This window comes from Nyctibius grandis, chromosome Z (assembly GCF_013368605.1).
Source record: "Nyctibius grandis isolate bNycGra1 chromosome Z, bNycGra1.pri, whole genome shotgun sequence".
NCBI lineage: Eukaryota > Metazoa > Chordata > Aves > Nyctibiiformes > Nyctibiidae > Nyctibius > Nyctibius grandis.
This window is the reverse complement of record NC_090695.1, coordinates 27,049,460-27,074,280: the sequence shown is the minus strand read 5'-3', so window position 1 is coordinate 27,074,280 and position 24,821 is coordinate 27,049,460. Positions and strand designations below refer to the sequence as shown.

The window sequence follows — 24,821 nt, the reverse complement described above, 5'->3', positions numbered from 1 at the left end:
CAAGTAACTTTTATCTTGTGTAGTACATGCTTCAAAGGACCCAGGACCAAGATGAAAATGTGGCTTTGGAGGCTTGTGAGTTTTGGCTGACGTTGGCTGAACAACCAATTTGTAAAGATGTATTATGTCGGCATCTTACCAAGTAAGTATTAAGAATTACAACTCCTGTTTATTTTGAAATAGTCATCTTTAAACTTCAGTTGACTTGTTCTTTGTTACTCTTAAAGAGACTGTATCTAGCTTGCAGTATGCTTAAAAGAATTTTCCTGTAGCTAGTTCTTGTGCATAGCAAAAATGGCTGTAGCACAGAGTTCATTGAAAAGACTTCTGAGGATTTCAGACCCAGTGACCTCCAGCAGTAACCTAAACAGTGTCACTGTGGTGCTTTACCTCAAGATTAACAGGCTGTTAAGCTTCACATGGATACAAAGTTGTGCTAACATGCACTTAAGCTGTAACATCTCCACATGACATTACCTGTAATATCTGGTATACCATGAGCATGTCTTGACTACTGCTGATGTAGGCATCTCTGTGCAACACTTCTGTGTGCATAGTCATGCAAAGGGTTCCCCATTTTATAAAGAACACAAGAAAACAGCGTGACATCACTTGGATTTAGGAATCAATTTTATATCAGTTGCTATTGCAATTTAAACTTGAAGAAAGCATGTAGAATGTGTTGCTTCATACTTCTGCAGCTTAAGTTTAAAAAACTATTTTTGTAAGTTTCAAAAAGTTACCCTGTGCCTCGAAATGAAGATCTTTGAATGGGAATGAATATCTGTGTTTGAGATGTAAACATCTGCATGTCTGCAACAGTGCTTGTAACTTTTTTTTCCAGACTAATCTGAAGTCTTTTGCAATAAGAAACGAATTCTTCAGTGTTCCCAGTAAATGGATAGTCTTTGTTTTTATATATGCATGGAAGGTTTTTGAAATTACTAGGGCAGTTCTCTCAAGATCTTGAGTGGAAGAACAAAATCAGAGACAGAAGAGATTCATTCTTCTCAGCAAAAATAAGCATTATGATGTGAAGCAATTAAAAAAAAAAATCAGCAAAATTTCAGTTTTCATAAGCAATTAGAAAGAGAATTGAGATTAAAACACCTGCTGTAGCATTGGAGGAATAGGAGCTGAAAACAGGAGAAACAATGTTATGAGAAATAATTCTTAAGTTTTAAAATGGTTTTACTTAATTCTTATTCTTGTAGCTCAAAAGACAAAAGAATGATAGCACAATTGTTTTCTACCTGCCCCATTCTCAACACACAGCATGTTTATAGTCAGAATAAACAGTTATTAACTACTAGTTAATAACTACTAATATTAAACCTCTTTTGGCCTACATGAACATTGACATTGCAACAGCATCATACTCAATTTTTAAATTTTTTTTAAAAAAAGCTTTTAAATTTCTGGAAAAAATAAATAAGAGCAACATTACATTTCTCTAATGATCTTTCAATGTCATGTTTGTTGAAAGCAACTTATTTGTTGGTGAGTCCTTTTTGACTAGAGAGCTATGTAAGTTTGTCGATATTTGATTATAATCTTAATTTTTTTTTTTCATATTAAGTTAAAAGTGGGACAAGATCTTCTAAAAACCTGTTCATGTGGTATCTAACATCTTGTTCCATTTTGCGCCTGTAGGCTTTCTTATAAATACATAGCTCCTGCATGCTTCATGAAGTATGCTGCTGAAATGCCATTGAATTGATGATAATGTGTATACTTAACTATTCCTTCATTCTAAGTTCAGAAGGTAATGTGCCATTGCAATGCATGAATATGATTGCTGGCCTAGTACCTTCAGAAACAATACTCCTCAGCTGCAGAATATAGAGAGATTGAGTCTGTCACTGGTGCCAGGTCAGTCCATGGTCATTATTAAAATATGTATTACAAGCCAAATCAAACTAATGTGGTGGTTTGTTTTTTTTATTTTTGTGGAGAATGTGTTTTTATGTGAAGTATTTGACTTTTTTACCTTAGTACTTTTTTAGCTATACAGCTCTACAGTTGGAGTCCCATAGCCATAACCAGTTTAATAATTAAGTAAATCCTAGTGCAGTTTAGTCAAGATCTCTGCAATGTTGTGGACGTGCCTTATTGAAGTAATCACAAAAGGATAAGAGGGCTTAATGTAGTTAGACTTCCATCTTTAAAAGTTGTGAGGTAGAGTCTTCAGCCATAAGTCACTAAAGTGACAAGTACTATTGGTGAGAGCCAACTTGTTTATTATGCATATTATGGGAGCTTGAATTCTTACTGAAAACCTTTAGACTTAACTTCTGAAAGGTGCTTCAGAATAAATTCATCATATGGAAGAATATCTGTTTTTTAAAGTTTAAAACTCAGTTGTGCCATCTGCCTACCTCTAGTTAAAAGTTTGTAATTTGAAATTAACACTTTTTCAGATTACAAAGTATTGATGAACCTTATGACATGGAGCTTGGTTTAGGTACTAGCCTTTCTTATCAGGCTAACTTTTTTTTTTTTATTTTGGGTTCGTCTCAGGTAATTGAAAACTGGCTGTCTTTTTTGTGTGTTATTTTGACATATCAAGTGTCAATATTTCTTTGTAGGCTGATACCTGTGCTGGTAAATGGTATGAAGTATTCAGAGATCGACATTATTCTGTTGAAGGTGAGCATCAATTTCTTCAACTCTGTAAGAATATCATCATAGGAGACTCCCTTCTGAAGGGAACAGAAGGCCCAATATGCGGACTGGACCCACTTCTTAGGGAAGCCTGCTGCCTCCCTGGGGCGCGGGTTAAAGATGTGGTACAGCCTCAGATTATTATCCGTTATTAATTTCTTTCAGGTAGGCAGCGATGAAGTTGCAACAAGAAGTCTGAGGGCAATCAAGGGAGACTTCAGGGCCTTGGGACAACTGGTTAAGGAATCGGGAGCACAAGTAGTGTTCTCCTCTCTCCCTCCAGTTGCAGGGAATGATGAGGGAAGAAACAGGAAGAGCTAGCAGATCAATACCTGGCTCCAAGCCTGGTGTCACCCGCAGAATTTGGGGTTTTTTGAACATGGATTGGTCTAAAAAACACAAGGTTGGCTCGCAACATCCAGGGTACTCCAGTCTCAAAGGGGGAAAAGGATCTTTGCACAGGAGTTAGCAGGGCTCATCGAAAGAGCTTTAAGCTAGCTTTGAAGAGGGAAAGGGATAAAACCAGGCTTGCTAGAGACAAGCCTCGGAGAGGCATGCCAGTGTATGTGAGACAGTGCGCGACCGAGATCCTTCGGTCTGCTGCCTCAGTGGAGGTAGGGAATGAAGAGCCATGCAACAGCAAAGGCACAAGGGCTGTTGATGGGTTAGAAACCACAGAAGTGCCTGAGAATGGTCACAGAGGAATTAGGGCTTCTCCCCCCAAAAAGGTGGCGGGATCAATAGCCCAGCTGAAGTGCATGTACACCAATGCACGCAGCATGGGCAACAAACAGGAGGAGCGGGAAGCCATTGTGCAGCAGGAAAACTATGATATAGTTGCCATTATGGAAACATGGTGGGATGACTTGTGCAACTGGAGTGCTGCAATGGATGGCTATAAACTCTTCAGAAGGGATAGGCAAGGTAGGAGAGGTGGTGGGATGGCCGTGTATGTTAGGGAGTGTTTTGATTGTCTAGAGCTTGAGGATGGTGGCGATTAGGATTGAGTGTTAATGGGTAAGAATCAGGGGGAAGGCAGATACCATGGTGGGAGTCTGTTATAGACCACCCAATCAGGATGAAGAGGCAGACAAAGTATTCCATAAGCAGCTGGGAGAAGTCTCACGACCACTAGTCCTTGTTCTCCTGGGGGAATTCAACTTACCAGATGTCTGCTGGAAATATAATACAGCAGAGAGGAAACAGTCCAGGAGGTTCCTGGAGTGTGTGGAAGATAACCTCCTGACACAGTTGGTTAGTGAGCCAAGTAGGGAAGATGCCCCACTGGGCGTGTTGTTTGCAAACAGAGAAGGACTTGTGGGTGCTGTGACGGTTGGAGGCTGTCTTGGGCATAGTGATCACAAAATGATAGTTTTCAATTCTTGGAGAAGTAAGGAGGAGGCCAGCAGACCTCGTACCTTGGACTTCTGGAGGGCAGACTTTGGCCTGTTTAGGAGCCTGGTTGACAGAGTCCCTTGGGAGGCAGTCCTGAGGGCAAAGGAGTCCAGGAAGGCTGGACACGCTTCAAGAAAGAAACCATGAAGGCGCAGGAGCAGGCCATCCGCATGTGCCGAAAGACTAGCTGGTGGAGAAGACCACCGGCCTGGCTGAACAGAGAGCTTTGGCTGGAACTCAGGAAAAAAAAAAGGAGAGTTTATGACCTTTAGAAGTCAGAGGAGTCTGGACTTTAGAGTCCAGAGGAGGACACAGAAATGGTCAGATGGCTGGAGCACCTCTGCTGTGCAGACAGGCTGAGAGAGTTGGGGCTGTTCAGCCTGGAGAAGAGAAGGCTCCGGGGAGACCTTACAGCAGCCTTCCAGTACCTGAAGGGGGCTTATAAGAAAGATGGGGACAGACTTTTTATCAGGGCCTGTGGCGATAGGACACAAGGGGTCACAGTTTTAAACTAAAAGAGGGGAGATTCAGACTAGATAGAAGAAAGAAATTTTTTATGATGAGGTGGTTGCCCAGAGAGGTGGTAGGTGGCCCATCACTGGAAATATTCCAGGTCAGGTTGGATGGGGCTCTGAGCAACCTGATCTAGTTGAAGATGTCCCTGCCCATGGCAGGGGGGTTGGACTAGGTGACCTCTAAAGGTCGCTTCCAGCCCAAGCCATCTGATGATAGATGATGATGATGATGAAGGGGGGACAGGTGACTCAGGAGGAGTAGAAGGATGTTGTGAGGCTATGCAGGCAGAAAATGAGAAGGGCCAAAGCCCAACTAGAACTTAATCTGGCCACTGCTGTAAAAGACAATAAAAAATGTTTCTATAAATACATCAGCAACAAAAGGAGGACTAAGGAGAATGTCCATCCTTTACTGGATGCCAGAGGGAAACATTGTCACAAAGGATGAGGAAAATGCTGAGGTGCTTAATGCCTTCGTTGCCTCAGTCGTTAGTTGCAAGACCAGTTGTTCTCCAGGTACTCAGCTCCCTGAGCTGGAAGACAGGGATGAGGAGCAGAATGAAGCCCTCATAATCCAAGGGGAAATGGCTAGCAACCTGCTATGCCACTTACACACACACACAAGTGTATGGGGCCAGATAGGATCCACCCAAGGGTACTGAGAGAGCTGGCAGAAATGCTCACCAAGCCACTTTCCATCATTTATGAGCAGTCCTGGCTAACCAGGGAGGTCCCGGTTGGCTGGATGTTAGCAAATGCGATGCCCATCTACAAGAAGGGCTGGAAGGAGGATCCAGGGAACTACAGGCCTGTCAGTCTGAATATGAGCCAGAAGCGTGCCCAGGTGGCCACAAAGGCCAACAGCATCCTGGCTTGCATCAGAAATAGTGTGGCCAGTAGGACCAGGGAAGTGATCGTCCCCCTGTACTTGGCACTGGTGAGGCTACACCTCAAATCCTGTGTTCAGTTTTGGGCCCTTCACTACAGGAAAAACATTGAGGTGCTGGAGCGAGCCCAAAGAAGGGCAACGAAGCTACTTCGGGTCTAGAGCACAAGTGTTATGAGGAGCAGCTGAGGGAACTGGGGTTGTTTAGCCTGGAGAAAAGGAGGCTGAAGGGAGACCTTATCGCTCTCGACAACTACCTGAAAGGAGGTTGTAGCGAGGTGGGTGTCGGTCTCTCCTCCCAGGTAACAAGCAATAAGACCAGCAGAAATGGCCTGAAGTTGCACCAGGGGAGGTTCAGATATTTGGATACTAGGAAAAATTTCTTCACCAAAAGGGATGTCAAACATTGGAACAGGCTGCCCAGGGAAGTGGTGGAGTCACCATCCCTGGAGGAATTTAAAAGCTGTGTAGATGTGGTGCTTAGGGACATGGTTTAGTGGTGGACTTGGCAGTGCTAGGTTAACGGTTGGACTTGATGATCTTAAAGGTCTTTTCCAACCAAACTGATTCTATGATTCTAATATCTGGTTACCTTCTGACCTAAAAGTCAGAATGGGCAGGTCTGATCTACCTTCTGTTCAATGGAGAATTAGCTTTCTGGGAGGAGGTGTGCTGTTCCAAATACTAAATGCAACTGCTGCCATGTTTGTTGGAAAATAGTCTGTGGGCTTTCCTGCTTTGCCCCTGTCCCTTCCCACCCAACTTAGGCAGGGCTGGGATACTATTACCCATTAACTACTGCAACAACACAGCCTAAAAAAATTGTTCAGGGTTAGTTCTAATATCTTCTATATTGAATACATGGCTTTTTCCATCACTGCATTTTAGAATATGTCACTGTAGCAGAATTTCTGTCACATCTTCTTTCTATTTCATTCCCATCAAGAATAATTTCTTAACAAGAAGGATACCTTGTGCATGAGCTTACCTCTTTTACTTCTGTCTTCCTGTCATTTTTCTGGTAAATGCAGCAGCACAATACAGGTACAATGGCATTTTTAGTTAGCTGGGCAGCACAAGTGAGATATGTGAAAATTTCATGTGCTGACAAAATCTTGAACTAAAACTACATTCTTAAGTTCTTTGAGCAATATAGTTGGACTAGTTTATCTTATAAAACATTTTGATGACAGGGGGATGTTGAAGAAGACGAAGCTATTCCAGATAGTGAACAGGACATAAGACCTCGTTTTCATCGTTCACGGACGGTGGCTCAGCAACATGAAGAAGATGGTATTGAAGATGATGACGATGATGACGATGAACTTGATGATGACGATACGATTTCTGACTGGAATTTAAGTATGTCAAAGTAGTGTGTAAAATGTTTTAAAATACAGCTACTTGCTACAAGAACCACAGTAAAAAGAGGACTTTGTGTATAGGAAAGGCTTTGCTTTTGAATACAAAAAGAACTATCTGCTGACATAATTGGTGGATGAGGAGGTGGGGGAGTATTTTAGATGACACGTTGACTATGTAACTGTATTGGCAAAAGCTAGCTATCTGTAAGCTTATTTCTTATTTCTAATATGGCAGATTGAGTTTACAAACTGACTGGATTCAATTCAACAGAACTTTTGGACACTAGAATTTTAATTCTACAAGATAATAAAAACCATGTATCACCTGTTTAACTTCAGTTTAAAAAACAAAAGCTCTTGCACATTAACAGCTGGAAGAAGCTCAATAATGCTTTCTTTTACTTCAGTCTTCCCTCTAAAATTCATTTGTGTTTCATTTTGGTTTGTGGTTTGTTTTTTTTTTTTTACCCCCATGTGAATATGCTGCTACTAACGGCCATTACTGGCAGTTCTTTTCTGTGTGAAGAATTTGCTTCTGACCAGAATATAGTAGCTTAGTTACGAAGAGAGGAGATAGCTGTGAGGAAACCACAGTTCTGATGACCTGTGTGTGGGTCATAGGACCTTTAGGCCAATAGGCCATGTGATAAGGAAAGAAAATGCCACAAACTTATTTTTAAGCTTGTGATAGAAAATAGCTAGTGAAATTCTGACAAATCTGACTTAAATATACTTTGCAAGCAGCCTCATTGTAGAATAATGTTCTTAGATTCAGACCCATCCACATAAATATTTTTTTTACAAGGCTCTGAGTTTCCATGACAAGTGAATGTACCTTGAAGTTTATGGTCAAACAATTTTGAGACATATGTGAATTTTTAAAATTATTATTTTAGAAGAAAATATGAGTGCAAATATGCTTGTTTCTGTAAAGCCTCTTTTTTTAAAAAAAGTATAGTTTTAGTTTCATAATGCTGTTCTTGTCACTGCTGTATGTAGAGATTGCAGAAATAAATACATTTTTTCTGAAAAAGATAGCTGAAATAACAGAGGGTGCCCTGTGGTCCACAGTTTTGATTAAGACAGTGAGAAAGCTAAAGTTGTCCAGGAATGGTGGCCTGAAAGAGAAAGAGCAGAACAGTTAAGAAATCTGTATTGACATATGTTATCTGGACTTGAGAGAATTTGGATTATCTGAAAATTAGAATTGTGTGCTCTATTTCTTATCCAGTGTTCTATATTTGACTTCCAATTTGAACAGAGAGGAAGCATCAGTGCAGACTAATGAGACCAGCTGGATCCTTTATGACAGATTAAGAAGGAACTGAGATCTTAATAAGCAAAAAGTGCAGTATGAATTCTGTAATACGAGTATTCTTTATAAAACCATCTTAGCATTATTTTTCCTAGACATGACAACACCACAGGAAAAAAAAAAGTAAGGATTTCTGAATCGTGTTTTGAAGTTGTTCCTGATTTTTCTTTTATGAGCTTTTGTTTGCAAAAAAACATGGGATTAAAACTTTCAAACAAATTTGGAGGTGTTCCTCTTCATATAGGTGCATCACAGAATACGAGTAAGGTATAAAAGCTCAGAGCAGAGGCCAGCGAATTCCTTTCAGTTTCTAGAGTTGGATGATTTTGCCTTTTTTTACTTTGAGACATGGACCATGTTTAAGCATTTTCTTTTGAATCAAATGCTACTATTTTTAGGCCATTTCTCCTTTCTCTGTAGTTTCTCCAATGTGTTACATTCGTGTCACAGACCTTCCCTCTTTCTTAGGGTTACACCATCCTGAAATTGTGTAGAGTATATAATGTTGCAATATAATGGTGTGGTTCCTGTCAGCAAGTGTTTTAGTATCCCCAATGTATAAGTTCTTTTAGTGGCTATTTAAGTGCAGTAAAACTGGCTTTCTAAGAGCTGTGGCTTTGCACCAGAGCACAGTGGATCCCTGTGTAATGTAATGAAATAGAAGTGTCTTTCCTCCTAAGGCCCTGAGACTCCACTAGCAGATCAAAGTTAAAATGAGGATTGTATTACCTATCTACAACTACTTGTATAATAAGCAGAGATTAACACTGTTAATTCCCCTCAGGGAAATGTTCTGCTGCTGCTCTAGATGTCCTAGCCAATGTATTTCGTGATGAACTTCTGCCACACATCTTGCCCCTTTTGAAGGAATTGCTCTTCCATCCTGAATGGGTCATTAAAGAATCTGGTATCCTTGTTCTTGGAGCAATTGCTGAAGGTAAGGCAACAGTGCATATCAGGTTGCTGAATTTTTGATTGGTTCTAAAGCAGTTCTGTGATTCCTTCTAGATGAATTTACTTATGCAAACAAATGTATGTCCTTAGCTGGTTTGGTTTCAGTAATTAATCTCTACATCTACTAATTGGTGACTACAGTTATTTAATTTCTCATTTTCAAATCTGTGCATGTTTGGGAGGCTAAATAGCTTAGATGATTTCTTTTATTTCTCAGTTTCTTAACTCTGCAGCATATATTTATTGTTCCTTCATGAAATACTACCTTGATTTCATAGAAGAGGAATATTTAATAAATTTGAGCTTTACATTTCATTCAAGTGTTTTCAGAAATGGAGAAGACCACTCCTGTGGCTTCAGTGCCCTGAGCTGCTTTTTGTAGATGGTTCTGCAATTTAAATACGATAACTTCCATTCCTTTGTACTTACAGTCTTGCTTGGCTTTTTGCCTGCATTTCCAGCATCTCTGTCCCTTTTGCAAGCTGAAGGCATACATTTGAGTCCATGTCTGGATTATCTTTCTTTTCCCACAGTGCCTAGTGGACATACTTTTTTCTTTGTTACTAGCAAACTTTTTTGTTGGTTTTGATTTCAAGTCAAGCAAGGTAAAAGTTAGCACTTCTGGCAAATCTTAGTGTATTACTGCCCTTGCTGACTTGAAATGTGTAGCTTTTATTGCTGGTCAGTATTTGTATGATATTAGGAGAAAATAAGAAGAAATTTAAATTTCTTAAGGAATCCTTTTTAATGCTTTGATTTGTTGTCAAGACTGAGTCTTTCTCTACTTGTCTCAGTTACTCTGAGCAGACTGACAGAGGACCTCCAAGCTTTATAACCTTTTTTTTTTTTTTTGGATGTACTTGCCATACGCTGTTTTATAAAGCAGAATTACTGGAGATTGGGGAAGCATTGAAGTAGAACTGTAGTTGAAATGAATGTAAGTTTAACTAGGGAATTTAATTATTGTTCATGTATGGTTTCCTTTTAGGACAATATAAACAAGGTAGACTTGCTTTGTGTATTGTTAAAACCTATTCCTACGTGATAGAGAATGAAAATATGTCCCTTCTAAGAAACAGAAAACAACAGAATTTTTTGTTAATTCCAGTGCTGCAATAGCTGTATTTTTCCTTCTAGGCTGCATGCAGGGAATGATCCCATATCTTCCTGAGCTGATCCCTCACCTTATTCAGTGCCTCTCTGACAAAAAGGCTCTTGTGCGCTCCATTACATGCTGGACTCTTAGTCGCTATGCACACTGGGTAGTTAGTCAACCCCCAGACACATACTTGAAGCCATTAATGACTGAGTTGCTAAAGCGTATCCTGGATAGCAACAAAAGAGTACAAGAAGCTGCCTGCAGGTAAGCCAAAGCTTAAGCAAAAAGCACTATCCATGACACTGCTTTTTCATGGGGAAACTATTTTAATGCCTTTATCGATGAATTCATGACTCCCTTTCTAGCTCTTAATGTATTTCTTTCTCTTTTAAATTGGAGTAGATGCAGCTCCTTCTGGAGTAGTCATAAATTACTCTGAGTTGTAATAACATGAAAAAAGTTAATTTGTATTTCTCTTGTCCTGTATGTTTTCAGAGTATATGAATCACCAAACTAAATAATTTATTGTAGTAAAAGAACTTATCTGTTTGTGACACTTGTTTATTTTCAATATATGATGTTTCATTGACCAGAAATCTGGCTTTTTTTAATATGCCTATGAACAAGGTCAATACTGATTGTAATGGAAAACTATCCTATCATTGGCTTACTAATGTTGTTTATATTTAGCTCAGGATTACCAAAACATTTGAGTTATGATTATTTCAAGGGATATTCTCTTTCTTTTGAAGGGAGATCCTGGGAGATAAGATCCCCTTCTCCCTCTTGTCTGCTGATATTAAAAAAAAAAAAAAAAAAAAAAAAAAAAAAAAAGAAATAATCAATATCTCCATTAATGGACACACCATTAATGGAGTGGGAATGGGTGCTCCTTTTCTGCAGGTAACTCATCAAATAAAGATTTTACATGTCAGTTTGTGTGGGGCAGGAGCGTACACAGTAGACTGCCAAGGTTTCTTCACAAAGCAGAGTTAGATCTGCATCTGATTATATTCTTAAGACTTGAAACATGTAAAATAATAGTAATAATAACAATAATAATAATAATTATTGTTATTATTATTACACCTCACCCCCAAACGCCAGTAGTGCCTAAGGACAAGGCTGAGGTCAGAGTTCTTGTGCTAAGCTTTTCGCAAAAGGTGTACACGTATCCTTGCCTCAAAACAGATACAATGAATTTAAGAAATGTACGTAGTAAGATTTCAGTATTAAACACTGTTTCCTTTCTGTTTCTAAACCTTTCCAAACATTGGGCTAGCAAATTTGTTGGGCTTTAAAGGCTGCTCGGTTCTGTCTTTTCATAGTGATAGTCTTCTGTTCCTTCTTGAATGAGCAGGAAAATGCTGATATAAAACTACTTGCTTCACGCATTTTCAGATCCAAGGAATCAGATTATGTACAGATTTCGTGACAAACAAACAAATGTCCCCCCAAAAAAAACCCAACAGCAACAAACAAAACCCCCACACTTCTGTTCATATTTTCCTTGTTGAAATGTGGTTGAAATGTGCATGTAGTTGAACACAGCTGTGTTGCAGTTGTTAAATAACATCATGTCGTGCTTATGAAGGAAGTGCAATGGGCAGTGGAAACTGTTAAAGTAATAAGAAAGAAATAAAACGGAAATATTAAAAATACCAATACACGTGATTTTTTTTTTTATTTAGAAGTTCAACTGCATATTTATAGTGTGTTTTGAAATGCTTTCTTTAGAGCAGAGATTCATTGAAGTTACTGTTGCAACTAAAAAATAAACTAGGAAACTCCACTTTAAGGAAAAGGTAGAGCTGTTACAAGTCAATATGTACTTACTAGCTTTATAAATTGCGAGGAAATACAATGTTCCTGCTTTGAGAGAAGCAAAAAGTTGCATCCCTACAGTGAATAGTTGCACAGATCATTAATGCCTACCAAAATGAAAATTGGTCATAGGATAATGTATGTTTTCATCACTAACTTCTTTATCATAGCAGATGTCTAACATTCATTTCTGTGCTATTTAGAAACTACTCCTTTAGTTGGTGACACCCAAAAAGATATTTTACTGAAACATGTTTTCCTGCTCATGTTGTATGCCTTTCTGAAAGAATAGTTCATAGTAATATAACAAAAATAATAAATAAAATAAGAATGCTAGCTACTTAGTGTTCATTGTGTTAAGAAAAAGGCATTTCTGTATTTGGTAGCACACTAGTAGGGGTTTGTTCACCTCACGTGGTGATGCATGCATTTTTAGTGCAGGGACAGACTAATAATAACCTTGTTGACACAAGCTAGGCCAGGAAATCTTCAACAGCTCATTATTTTTTCTTTCCTTAATGTTTCTCCAAAGCAGCATGTCGGGGGCAGGGGGTGTGTTTGTTTTGGGTGCGCTTTTTTCATGCTGTTTTTCAAATACTTGATACAACCTGAAAAGTTTCCATGAAGCCATGATGTGTGCTTTGACAAAGGCTGGCTGAAATTGTTCATCCCATGTCTTTGCTTTTAGTTTTCCATGTCTTTCTGATTCTATTTTTCTATGCAGTAAACTGCTGAGAGTGCAGGCTGATGTTGGAGTTGTGCTGGTACAATAGCACTACAGCTTCTAGGTGCAGCCACAGCATACATTAAAGATAGTGGGCCATTTTTACTTAAGTAAACAGCTCTTGTTATGGTTCCTGCTATTTCAGTTAGTATATTGTAACTTGTGTACAGTAATGCTTTTCTTGTTGGGGGCTTTCTGCATATACATAATGGGTTTTACAGCAATATTTTTTAAAATTTTGTTCATCACAATGTAAGAGCTGAATTCTTACATGCTCAATCAAAATAGATTGAGGTTATCTCAGTAATACTATTTTGAAAACATCTTGGATGAATTTGAGGACTAAATACAGTTTTATGTTTAAACAGAAATGGGTAGCGTGGGGCATTTTGGGGTCATCTTGTTTTGTTTTTTTCCAAGATACTAACTGACGTGTTGTTTTGTCCCTCAGTGCCTTTGCTACTCTAGAAGAGGAGGCTTGTACAGAGCTTGTTCCGTATCTTGCATATATACTTGACACATTGGTCTTCGCATTTAGTAAATACCAGCATAAAAACCTACTCATTCTTTATGATGCTATAGGAACTCTAGCAGATTCTGTAGGACATCATCTAAATAAACCAGTGAGTATACCTTATGTTCTGTAGAAGCACTCATCATGATTTAAAAACTGGTACAGTGGTTTTCGTAGTGTGCTTAACATGTTATAAAAGAGAATTGTTAATACTTCTGTGTAGTTTTGATAATACTAAATATTTACAGGTAAAATGCTGAGACTGCATGTAATTTTCCCACTACACAAATATTCACCATTTTGAATAAACAATTGCTTGTGTGGTGGCATATGAAATGTGCTTCTCATTGTGATTTTTTTTTTTTTTCTCATGCTCAGAATTTTTCAACTCAGAAGAGATACATTTATCAATATAGATAGGAAATGAGACTTTAGAGAAATTGGCAGAATGTGTGTTTTAATTTCTAATGACCACAGGCTTTTTTGTAACCACTTTAAGTATAGCTAAGCTGCTCTGTGTGTCTCTTTCCAATGTATTGGAGAACATCATCACTAGAAATTGCTTTATCAGAGAGCGAGACAGGCATTCATTATATGTATAAAAACACAGAATCCTTTGGGCAAAGCACAGATAACACACAGGCAAATACAGTATGTATATTAATTAATAGAATATGCATACATATCACGTGTGCATCTCATGATGGTTATTGAAATTTGTTTTATTTCTCTATAGTGCTTCGCATGACATAGACACAACAGAACAAAACAATTCGAGTTGTTTCTATGGCATGTTACCTGCCATCTGAGACCCCACACCATCAAAGGACCTCTTTTTCAGTCTTTCTCTGGCCCTGGCCACCTTGTCATTTGACAGTACCAGGAGGAAGCTAAATGAGAGCTCTTCAGTCTGAGTAAATGAGAGTGTCCTCAGTCACTTAGAATTTTGTGTCTTTGGGTATAGCATTAGCTGGCAGCATCTGTTAGCTCTTTAGATACCTTCTGGGAGCGACAGCACTATGGGGCTGCCTTGCTCATTGTCCTTGTGACTGCAGCTGTGCAGTGGCAGGGAAGATGCAACAGCTTAATTCGGAAGGGGTAAGTGCGTCCTTCAGGACAGATAGGAAATTACTTTCTTCATGGATGGTTAGTTCCTTGAGGAAGAAGTTTCAGGAACTTGAGGGGATATGGTTGAAGCATCAGGGCAATAGTTGAGAAAAGCAGGTGTCAGGTGTACAGATGTACGGTCAGATTGCATTGTTAGTAAAAACATCTTCCGTAGGCCCTGAGGCAATCATATAGATTTGTAACTGCACAGGCAGTTAGACTGAAACCAAACCTGGAGGAAAAGATTCACTCTAAAAAGGTACTTACGTGCTTCAGCAAAAAATCTTAAGACACAAATTGTAAATTCTAATATTAAATTACTTCTACATATTGCAACAATGATTGAATTACAATACATCAGGACTTTTTTGCTGAAAAAGTAGAATATATATCAACTCTTAATATGTCAATTTTCTAGCTTTGAAATAAATAGTTGGAGTGAAGTGTTTCAGCAGCTGATGCATTTTCATCCTAAACAGGAATATATTCAGATGCTAATGCCTCCATTAATCCAGAAGTGGAACATGTTGAAGGATGAAGATAAAGATCTTTTCCCTTTATTAGAGGTAAATGTTAAAATTTTATTCTTTTTTATCAACTTATTTTAGGAATTACACTTTCTACAAAAGATGTTCCCACTAGGAAGTATGACTATACAAGCTGAGAGTGTTAGGTATTTCCCAGTATGGAGAAAACATTCTGACTGTAGTAAGAAAATGTTGTGGCTGGGGAAATGTCATTAGGTTTAGCAGACATCTCTTAGATTTTTTTTTTTTTTTCCTGCCATTCTGGAGTGTTTTCTTTGGGATTATTTTAGAAAAAAAAAAAAAAAGAAATGTTCCATCTCCTTTTATTCTTATCTTCTCTCTCTTTGCTCTCTCTTCATCACTCCATTAAAACTATTGTCAGACAAGCTGAAGGTATGAACCAGACCATGCAGTCTATTCTGTGTACTTCCCAAGTGTAAAGCAGGAAAGCACCTCTAGAAAAATTAGTTTCATAACTCTTAGGTAATGTTAGGGCTTGTACATGGTCAAGATACTGAAGCTTAGTGTATGTGCTGGCTGAATTATCACAACTGCTTTTGTATGCACTTTCTTGGCTACTGCTAAGAAGATATAGATTTTCTGCTGAGATATTTTTTCAACTGGCATATGTAGGAGAGAGTAACAACTTGCTGATAGTTGCCTTGGCTCAGCTAATTGGTACTGCCTTTCTAGGTTGTGTTTACTTAATCAGTTACATGTGGGTATACTTAAAATGCTAATATCTTTTAATTGACCCCTCTCAAGTAAAAGGCACTTCAGGGATGTGAGGAAAGGTAGTCACTGCTTTCTCTTTTTTTCTTTTTTTTTTTTTCTTCAATTCCAGTGCCTATCGTCAGTTGCTACTGCCTTGCAATCTGGCTTTCTTCCATACTGTGAACCTGTGTACCAGCGTTGTGTAAATCTGGTGCAGAAGACCCTTGCACAAGCCATGGTATTTTTCTATTGCTATTCCAATGTTTTCAGAATATCTTCTTAAACCAACATATTAACTATGTAAAGTTACAGGTTTGCAGGGAGATTTGTATTATAACCATTCAATATCTAAAAGAAGCTGCAGTTCTGAAACTTTTTTTATGCATACCCCTGAGAAAATCTAATACTCCTTTTGAAAATGTGTACTTATTCATTGCAGTTGCATAATGCTCAGCCAGACCAATATGAAGCTCCAGATAAAGATTTCATGATTGTGGCTCTTGATTTACTCAGTGGTTTAGCTGAAGGACTTGGAGGCAATATTGAACAGCTAGTAGCTCGCAGCAATATCCTGACGCTAATGTACCAATGCATGCAGGTAAGATGAATAATCTGTTTGATCTGAGGATCTTCCTTCTTAAAAGAATCAGAAACACTTCTAGAATTTTTTTTTTCTTCTTCTCTAGGATAAAATGCCTGAGGTACGGCAGAGTTCTTTTGCATTGTTAGGGGATCTGACAAAGGCGTGTTTTCAGCATGTTAAGCCTTGCATCGGTATGTTTCTTTTACATATTAAATAATTAACTTGTTTTACAAACTCATAAGAGGCTGGTTTAGCCATTGTTAAGCTCCCTATTCTGTGGGTTGCCTTGTCATGGTGTTGAAAGTTTTCATTTTCCTTTATCAGCAAGGGTCTGTAGTCTTTTCTCCTTCGAATTGTGTGTTTAAAAGATATGTTCTTATTTTTGTAGACAGTGCAAAAGTTCATTGTCAAGGTTTAAAGCTGGGCTGGCTAGTAAACGGATGACAGATAATCTCTATTAAGCCTTTCCTTCCCCGAAAAGGGGAGAAGGAAAAGAGAAAAAGGAGAGACTTACAGGTTAGAAAGTTGAAACAGTTTTTTTTGTCCTTGATTTTTATAATGTAACAAGCTACTGTTGTGCTGGAATACAGCAAAACACATGTACTTAGACTTGAATTAGAATAGTTGCTTGCTTTGATAAATTCTTGAATTTATAGCTTTTTTTGTTTTACTAGAATCTATTGTTATGTAAAATTGTATATATTTTTATATATATATATATAAAAAAATAAAAATTAGAGAACTTGGCTAGAGGATAAGTTTTAGTTTGGCTTTTTGCCTTGTTTTTAATTTCAGTGGGGAAGTAGCATCAGTTATACACTTTCATGATATTTGCTGTCTCTTCCCGCAGATACTCTTGAGATACACTTAACTTGCCAAATGAATGCTTGGATAGGCTTGGAATTTAAAATTTATTTGGCAGATATTACAATCTGTCTTTGTAACTATTTTTTTTCCTTAAAATTTAATCAAAGATGTGATTGCCTTCTAGGCTTCATTGTTTTTTCAAGCATAGCTGAAGAATACACAGCTATCCAGGTGATTGGAGAGTTGTTCAACTATATTATAAAACTACAAGTACTTATAGCTGTGGTTTTTTTCTTCTCCCCTCTTCCCCTCTCTCCACCTGCCCCAGCAAGGGAAGGGGAGAAAAAAGGTTTCTAGAGTTATATAAAGATAAGCCCTATTAGACACATTTTAAAATAATAATTTAAAAAGATTTGCATTGATCTGCTTAGGTTCTAAAATCCACATTCAGCTGATATATAACAGAAATATAGCTCTTGATAAGGCCTGTGTAATACTTGCCAAGCATTTAAATAGGCTTACATGACTTTTTTTTTTTTAAACTTTTTTTCCCCTGTGATCTTGCAGTAATGGGACAAGATGGTTATATTGTGTGATGAGATTTTAAAATGTTGTTCTTTCTAGCTGATTTCATGCCAATTTTGGGAACCAACCTAAACCCTGAATTCATTTCTGTGTGTAACAATGCCACCTGGGCAATTGGAGAAATCTCCATCCAGATGGGTAAGATTTATTTTTTGGTTTGAATCTCTGTACATCTAGCATGGTTTGTCTGGGTGATTTTTGGGTTTTTTTTTTAGTGATACTTTCATGTTAAAATTTAAATTAAATTTGAGATTTTTGTCCTTGTTAGTAAGTTCAATGTACCAAATCTGTTCAGATTATGTATATTAATGGTCATTTTCTTCTGAATCTTTTTTTTTTTGGCTGTTTCAGGTATAGAGATGCAGCCTTATATTCCAATGGTGTTGCACCAGCTTGTAGAAATAATTAACAGACCCAACACACCAAAGACGTTGTTAGAGAACACAGGTACCCAAAAACTGAACCATACATGGTGAAGGGAATTAGGGATTTTTTTCATAATGATTTAAAAAATTGCATAGGGGAACCACACCAGAACTGACTTTATTGCTATGTATTTGGCTTTCATAAGCAAAAGCAACTCTGTTTTGCAGAAGCTTACAAGTCTCAGTCTTGCAGCAAACCATCTATCATATATCTAGATTCTTAAAGCTATTGCTTTCTGACTTTTATAACATTTCTTGTATTTATTTATCATCTGTTTAATTATTTTTCCAGTTTTATTCATGTATTGAATATGACAAATGTATGCAGTAACACTTAAAGACTTAGTTCACACTGATTTTAATATATGCATGTCCTTACACATGTGTACTGTATATATATGTCTAGTGTTTGAAACAAATGTAATTGGCATATATAAAACAAATAATGAACTCTTCAAATTTACAAAAAAATGCACTAATTTTTTTAAGATAAACTTATAATACCATGCACAAAAATCTAGATCTGTGATGGCAGTTTTGCCACAATGTAACTGAAATTATGTATAACTTCTATTACCTGATCACTTAATAACAAATTTCTGAAAAGAATTCTAATAATGGCATGCATGTTTTATGTTCTGGCCCACAGCTTTGCCTTCCAAATTGGGAACAATCCCCAAATGACTTACTGAATTGGAATTTCTGAGGCTTGTTTCTTTTGCATTTATAGAGGGCATGTTCTGGTATGAAGAGCACCTTCCATACTTCAGAAAAACTTTATTAATAATTTGACAGGTTTCTGGTCTACTATTTTACTAATTGACAATATTTTTTTTCTGTTTGAAAACTAGCTGTCTTGTAAGAAAATGACAGTTTAGTCATTATACCTAACATGAGTGAAGATGATGCAAATTCAGTGGTACAGCTGTATTTTTTTGAGCTAAGCAAGAGATAAATTGTAGAGAGATTTTTCAATGTATATTTTTCCTCCAGTATTCTCTAAACTTAAAAGCTGTACTTTCTCTGCCTCCCTCCCCCTACTCCCATTTAGTATGGAAGGTGAACTTGAAGGAAAAATTACTTATTTGTCTGGCATATTATAGGTACTACTTTTTTAAAAGATAATTTTGGAGCAAATACCTACTTGTTGTGAAATATACCATGTACAGCAATATAAATTTTCTTTTCCCCTGCCCCTGCCCTGACCCTCTTCCTCTGCACTGATGGATGTGTGATACCTGTAACTGAGAGGCATCCAGTACTTAAATGTTTGCTTCCATCATTGTTAGAGAATTTTTGGAAGCATCCAGTGACTTTTTTTTTTTTATTCTCTTGATAGTTACTTTAAATGTGGATGCGTAACTGCAAATAAATGTTGAGTGTGGTGTACTTATTAAGTTTGTTGTGGGATATTGTGCTGCATGCCACTAGTATGTGCAAGAATATTACTGTTTTCTGCTTTAGCTTGCTATGTTCCAATGGAAACGTGAGACCACCTTAAGTAAAAGTAATTGCATAGAAAATAACCAGTACATGCAAAAAAGCTGAACTTTGTCAGAGATTACTATCCCTTGTACAAACTCTAGCTGTGAGAATTTACAGATTAAACTTAAAAGTGTATTTTCATTTGAAAGTAGCACTTCAAAAGCAGTTTTATAAGTTAGATCTGCTGAAAATTTTAGACTCTGCATATTGAAATTGAGAAACATCAGGGCAAAACAGTACATAACCAGTGAGCTGCAGCTTTCATGGAATGAGTATGTTTCAAACTCCTAGTATATCCTACACCAAACTTTTATTGGAGAAAGCATCATCTGCTTTATTGCATGTTTCATGAAACTGTTCACAAATGCCTGTTAGAGTGTTGCATAGTATGTCCTTTGAACATAGGTTTCCTTTCTCTGCTTCATATAAATCTGCTGGATTTTAGTATTATTCATGTATTTTGCTTCAAGTAATCCCGATACATTATTCCCCACCCTTTCCTTTTTCTAAAGATTAATCTTTCCTGAGTTGAGCAAACACCATTAAAACACATTTGCATGATGATATTTTCTTCAGTCTGTCCCTCAGAACAAAGGACCAAACTACCTAATCGTGTGATGAAGCAATTTTGCTTTTCATGTGTCCTTATGCCTTGGTATCAGAAGTCAGATTCTTATACAACTTCTATGAGGAAGCCTTTTTGAACAGGAGAAATATTGGGATTAAAGAATTAATTTTCTGCAGTCAGTTGCTGTGAGTTAGCAACCACTTTAAATTAAATTCTCTGAGATTATGAAGACGACAAATATTTGGTGCTCTTTGAGAAGCAGTTCATTATTTAGTATTTTTAGATAGACCACAATATTTTCCATGTTAAAAGTATTTAAAAATGTATTTTTACTGATAGAGTAGATCTATTAAAATTTTGAATTCTAAATATTGAAAAAATAAAATGTTTAGAATACTTGATACTAAAACTGAAAATTAATTCCTTTTTATCAGGAGTATCCGTAATAGTATATTTGAATGAAACTTCGAAATGTATGGTAGGTAAATTTACTGTAAGAGATTACTCTGAAGAGGGCAGAATGACTGCTTACATCTGAAAGCCTTTGGATTTTAAATTGTGTTTTTGGTGTTCTCTCATTTACTTCTTTAATTTTTCTTTTACCCTGGAGAGTATACCATATATGTTGCTGCCTCTTACTTAGGGGGTGGTAATAAACAGCACTGGTGAAATCTTATGTTTATTATCATACACAGATTCTGTTGGTTTCTGTTTCTGAGTTATTTGTTGTTTTTTCTTTATTTTTTCTCCTCCCCCCTCATTTGCTCATGTCTTGGTTGGCGTTTGGTGGTGTATAACCGTGATTGCGTTACCTTAGCAATAACAATTGGTCGTCTTGGTTACGTTTGTCCTCAAGAGGTGGCCCCCATGCTACAGCAGTTTATAAGACCCTGGTGTGTATTATTCAATCTTTTTTTTTTAATTCATTTTTCTTCACTCTCTTTCTTTCTTTCTTCTTTCTATCTCACTTTTAGATATATTTTCAGTTGGTTACAAAATCTCAGTCCTTAATCATTGCCAACCATGTGACTAATCTTGTCCTATCAGGTTTGTGAGTTTTTAGTAGAACCGTCATGTATTCTTTATGTTGTGGCTAACGACTAATTTATGCATGGGATAAGATTGTCACATGCTTGCTGTGTTAAAGCTTGACTATGAAAGAGCATTGTAAAATCCACCAGAATGATAATACAATGCATGCAAATACTGTAAAATTTAAACCGTGCATTACTTTACTTAAAATTCAGTCTGAGGCTTGAATTGCTGTAAGGAATATATGTTTATAGACTTGTTATGTATAAAATAGCTTGCTTGCTGCTACCAAAGTTAAATATCTGTTCTGTAAGTGGTATCTGACATAATTCATACTGTGATAGTATTATATGTTCCACTTCTAATAATGATAGTTTCTATAAATATTTCAGTACATGTTTCTTTTGTATTTAATGGAATACAGGTTACACTTTCTAACTGCATATAGTGCAACAGAAGAACAATATTGTGGAGATGATGCCTAATGGGAATATGCTAGTAAAGACTGTATGCAACGAGTGGTTTTCTAAGTGTTCAAAATAGTTTCAGATCATCTTATAAGTGTGACTTATTCCATCAAATACTGTCATCTAATTCTGACTTGATTGAAGAAAAAGTAATAGAGTTAGCTAAGTTTTGCTCTCCAACTTGCTAGGTGCACCTCTCTGCGAAATATAAGAGATAATGAGGAAAAGGATTCAGCATTCCGTGGGATATGTACCATGATCTCTGTCAACCCCAGTGGAGTAGTCCAAGTAAGATACATTAATAGATCTTAACTTCTTTTCTTTATTCATGTGAAATTTAGTGAAAGCTATATACACAGTATGAAAAAGTTTAGCTTGACATGACTCCTTGCAGTACATGATGTAGCTTTATTTTGAGGTCAAGAAGGCCAAAATGTTTATGTTGCGAATGACATGTGTCATGATGCTTCAGTAATTATCACCTAGCAAAGGAAAGGAGAAGAGTATTGTTAAATTCAGTTTTTGTCTTTTACTTACGAAGAATATGTAAATAATGAACTTTGATTAAAATAACTGTATTATGATACTTCTGTCAGGTTGTGGTCAGGACCTGTATGAAAATGTAAGGCAAAAGTTGGCATACTTAAACCTATTTTCCAGATGTAACTTAGGCTTTTAAAACAAGAAACAGAATAAAAACAGTAACCACTCCTTCATTCTTAAAACTTGGGTAGGGAAAATTCTGTTTCAACTTTGGAATTATTGCTTAAATAGTCAATATGACAAGGAACATGCATTTCTTTAAAATAAATGTTACATCTGAAGAATAGAACATGACTTGCTCTTTAGTCTCTACACCTCCAAAGCAAAGCTGTACCAATATAATATTTTCTAAGAGGAAAATGAAGGTGATTTTTCCCTCTCCTCTGCCTGGAATTCTTCTTCCTGAAACACAAGAATTGAGCCTCTACCTTACTTTGAAATTTTCAGTTCATTTCACTTATGCCTTATTCTGTACTTAGCATTTCCTTCTTCTGTTGTCCATTTGTTCTTTCACATAGCTTAAGGGGAGAGGATAATTAAGGATTTTTTTCATTATCCCATCTTTCCTTCTCTGTAGTTGTTATCCTCAGTTCCTACCCAAAAATATATGCATTATCAACATAGTGACTAAAGACTGGTGTCTTAGCGGTGTAGCAGGAGGTAATATATGACAGCAGATGAATTAAGTAGAGGGATTTTGGGGTGGCTTTAGTTTTGAACCTGTATGATAAATATTCTGTGTGTATCCCAAAAAAACTTCTGGCTCTGCTTAAAGAAATACAACAGCTTTTTTCCCCAACTGGAAATACGTGAGAGAGTGTGTTGTAACTGTGGTCTTGAGTTTGTTGCTTGTTATTAAGGTGATTGGTTCTTGAACTTGATATGTGTACTGAAAGAATTAATGTTAGACAAGTGTGGTGTGGGAGGGAAGAGTTGGTTTGTTTTTCTTTTTAACTGTGGTTTTATTTAATTAAAAACCTGATTAAAAAAGCTATTCCTTCACTCAGCTATTTCTGTTTCTGAAAACTTAAGTGTACAATAACTTACTGTCTGAATTAACTGGAAAATAAATACATAAAAACAAAAGCAGTTGTGAACTAGAATCAAAGACCCTACCTAGTTCATAGAATTAACATCAAGCAGTGTTTTCAGACCTACAAATTGAGGTTTCTAACCTATGTGATTGTTTAATCTTATAGGACTTTATTTTTTTTTGTGATGCTGTTGCATCATGGATTAGCCCAAAAGATGACCTCCGAGACATGTTCTGTAAGGTAAGGTTTCTAATATAACAGTATATCCTGACAGTGGTTGTTTTGGATCATCTGTTTTTTTCTTGCTTTCTATTTCCACTGTATTTGTGGCCATGGAGGCTTCTTTGGAAGGTCATAAATTTTCAGACAAAACAACATAAAAATCCTGACTTTTGTTTAACCTTTATTTTTTTATATACATTTAGGTTATTCCGAACTTTTTTTAACAGTATTGAGAAGTTCACTTGAGATCTTATTTGAAGGGATAATCACTCTCAAAGAGCTTTTCATAATGTTCAGCCTACTATGTTTTGCCTCCATTTAGAAGAACAGGGTTTTTTATACCACATTTAAGACTTTCTTTCTAGAAAATGAGATTTGTATGGTTCAAGACTTTTTTGCTATGAAGATGCCTACTTTATTTTGGAGAAATATCTAAAAAATTGCAAATGAAAAATATTCCGGTGGTATCCTGATCTGTCTGTCTTACTCCTGCTGAAAATAACTTTTCAGGATTGCTTAATCCTCCTCAGAATCCCTCTTGGATGAGCAAGTTTCAAGAAACTAATGTACAGTTACATCCAAGAATACATTCCTAGACAAAGTGTCAATAGAATTGAAGGGAAAGGACTGTTTGCCTTGTGTAAAATAAGAAAAAAAAAAACACACCCACAATTTGATATATCGTGGTTTGGCACTAGTATCTACATTTAAAAAAAAAAAAAAGAAACTTATTTCAGTTTCATGAACAGGTGCTGTTACTGTTCAGTAGTGTGGCTCCCCTCATAAGATGTAAAGTGAAATCTCTGTTTTTAGGAAGGATGTATGTCAAAAGTTCATGATACTCCTCTTAGAGCAAAAATGGAGCATATTCCTAAGTACTTACTAGTATCATGGGTCAGTATGGGCAATTCTTCAGGTAATGCCATGTGTGAGCATCAGAACAGAAGCTAGAACTTTTGTATCCCATAAGAGCAAAACCAGAAATCTTACTGTCCTAGTTATCCTCTTAGATAACTGGTCTCCTTCAAAGAAACATCAGGTCCACGAAATGCACATCTGTGAGTATTGTAGCATCAGCAGACGGAAAAGGCAAATACTTACAAGTGTAAAAGAAAGTCCAGGATGCTGTCTGTGATGATTGTCCAAAGCAGTCTCGGTGCATGTTTCCACACTGGTTCTTCAGCATTGAATACTTGCTTCAGTAAGTTAGGCTTCTCTTTTTCAGATTCTTTCCAAGTTATCTGTGTGGGATCTAATGCATTCAAACTAGATGCAATGGTTCTTGGTCACTTGGCATAAAGACATCCTTGCTTTTTAAAGTGTATTCTTTTGTCATTTTTGCCATGCAAGAAATGAGACAAAGCTTTCTTCAAGTGATGGCATGCACGGTTTTTACATTACTTCCTCATAAATACATGATTGCTGTAGTCCAGTTAGATGTTTTGCCAACAATAATAATACCTTTCAG

General features: G+C 36.9%; 1 protein-coding gene across 3 annotated transcripts in view; it reads left to right on the top strand.

Moving 5' to 3' along the window:
• TNPO1 (transportin 1) overlaps nt 1-24,821 on the top strand; it is an 80,624-nt gene that overhangs the window by 52,095 nt on the left and 3,708 nt on the right. For all 3 annotated transcript variants that reach the window (XM_068422702.1, XM_068422703.1, XM_068422705.1), the window contains exons 10-24: nt 24-142; nt 2,589-2,649; nt 6,654-6,822; nt 8,924-9,076; nt 10,231-10,456; nt 13,192-13,363; nt 14,841-14,927; nt 15,733-15,840; nt 16,042-16,200; nt 16,289-16,376; nt 17,617-17,715; nt 17,929-18,024; nt 20,873-20,948; nt 21,743-21,842; nt 23,297-23,371. In XM_068422702.1, coding sequence (XP_068278803.1) covers nt 24-142; nt 2,589-2,649; nt 6,654-6,822; nt 8,924-9,076; nt 10,231-10,456; nt 13,192-13,363; nt 14,841-14,927; nt 15,733-15,840; nt 16,042-16,200; nt 16,289-16,376; nt 17,617-17,715; nt 17,929-18,024; nt 20,873-20,948; nt 21,743-21,842; nt 23,297-23,371 — 1,788 coding nt within the window. The remainder of the gene's footprint in view (nt 1-23; nt 143-2,588; nt 2,650-6,653; nt 6,823-8,923; nt 9,077-10,230; nt 10,457-13,191; nt 13,364-14,840; nt 14,928-15,732; nt 15,841-16,041; nt 16,201-16,288; nt 16,377-17,616; nt 17,716-17,928; nt 18,025-20,872; nt 20,949-21,742; nt 21,843-23,296; nt 23,372-24,821) is intronic.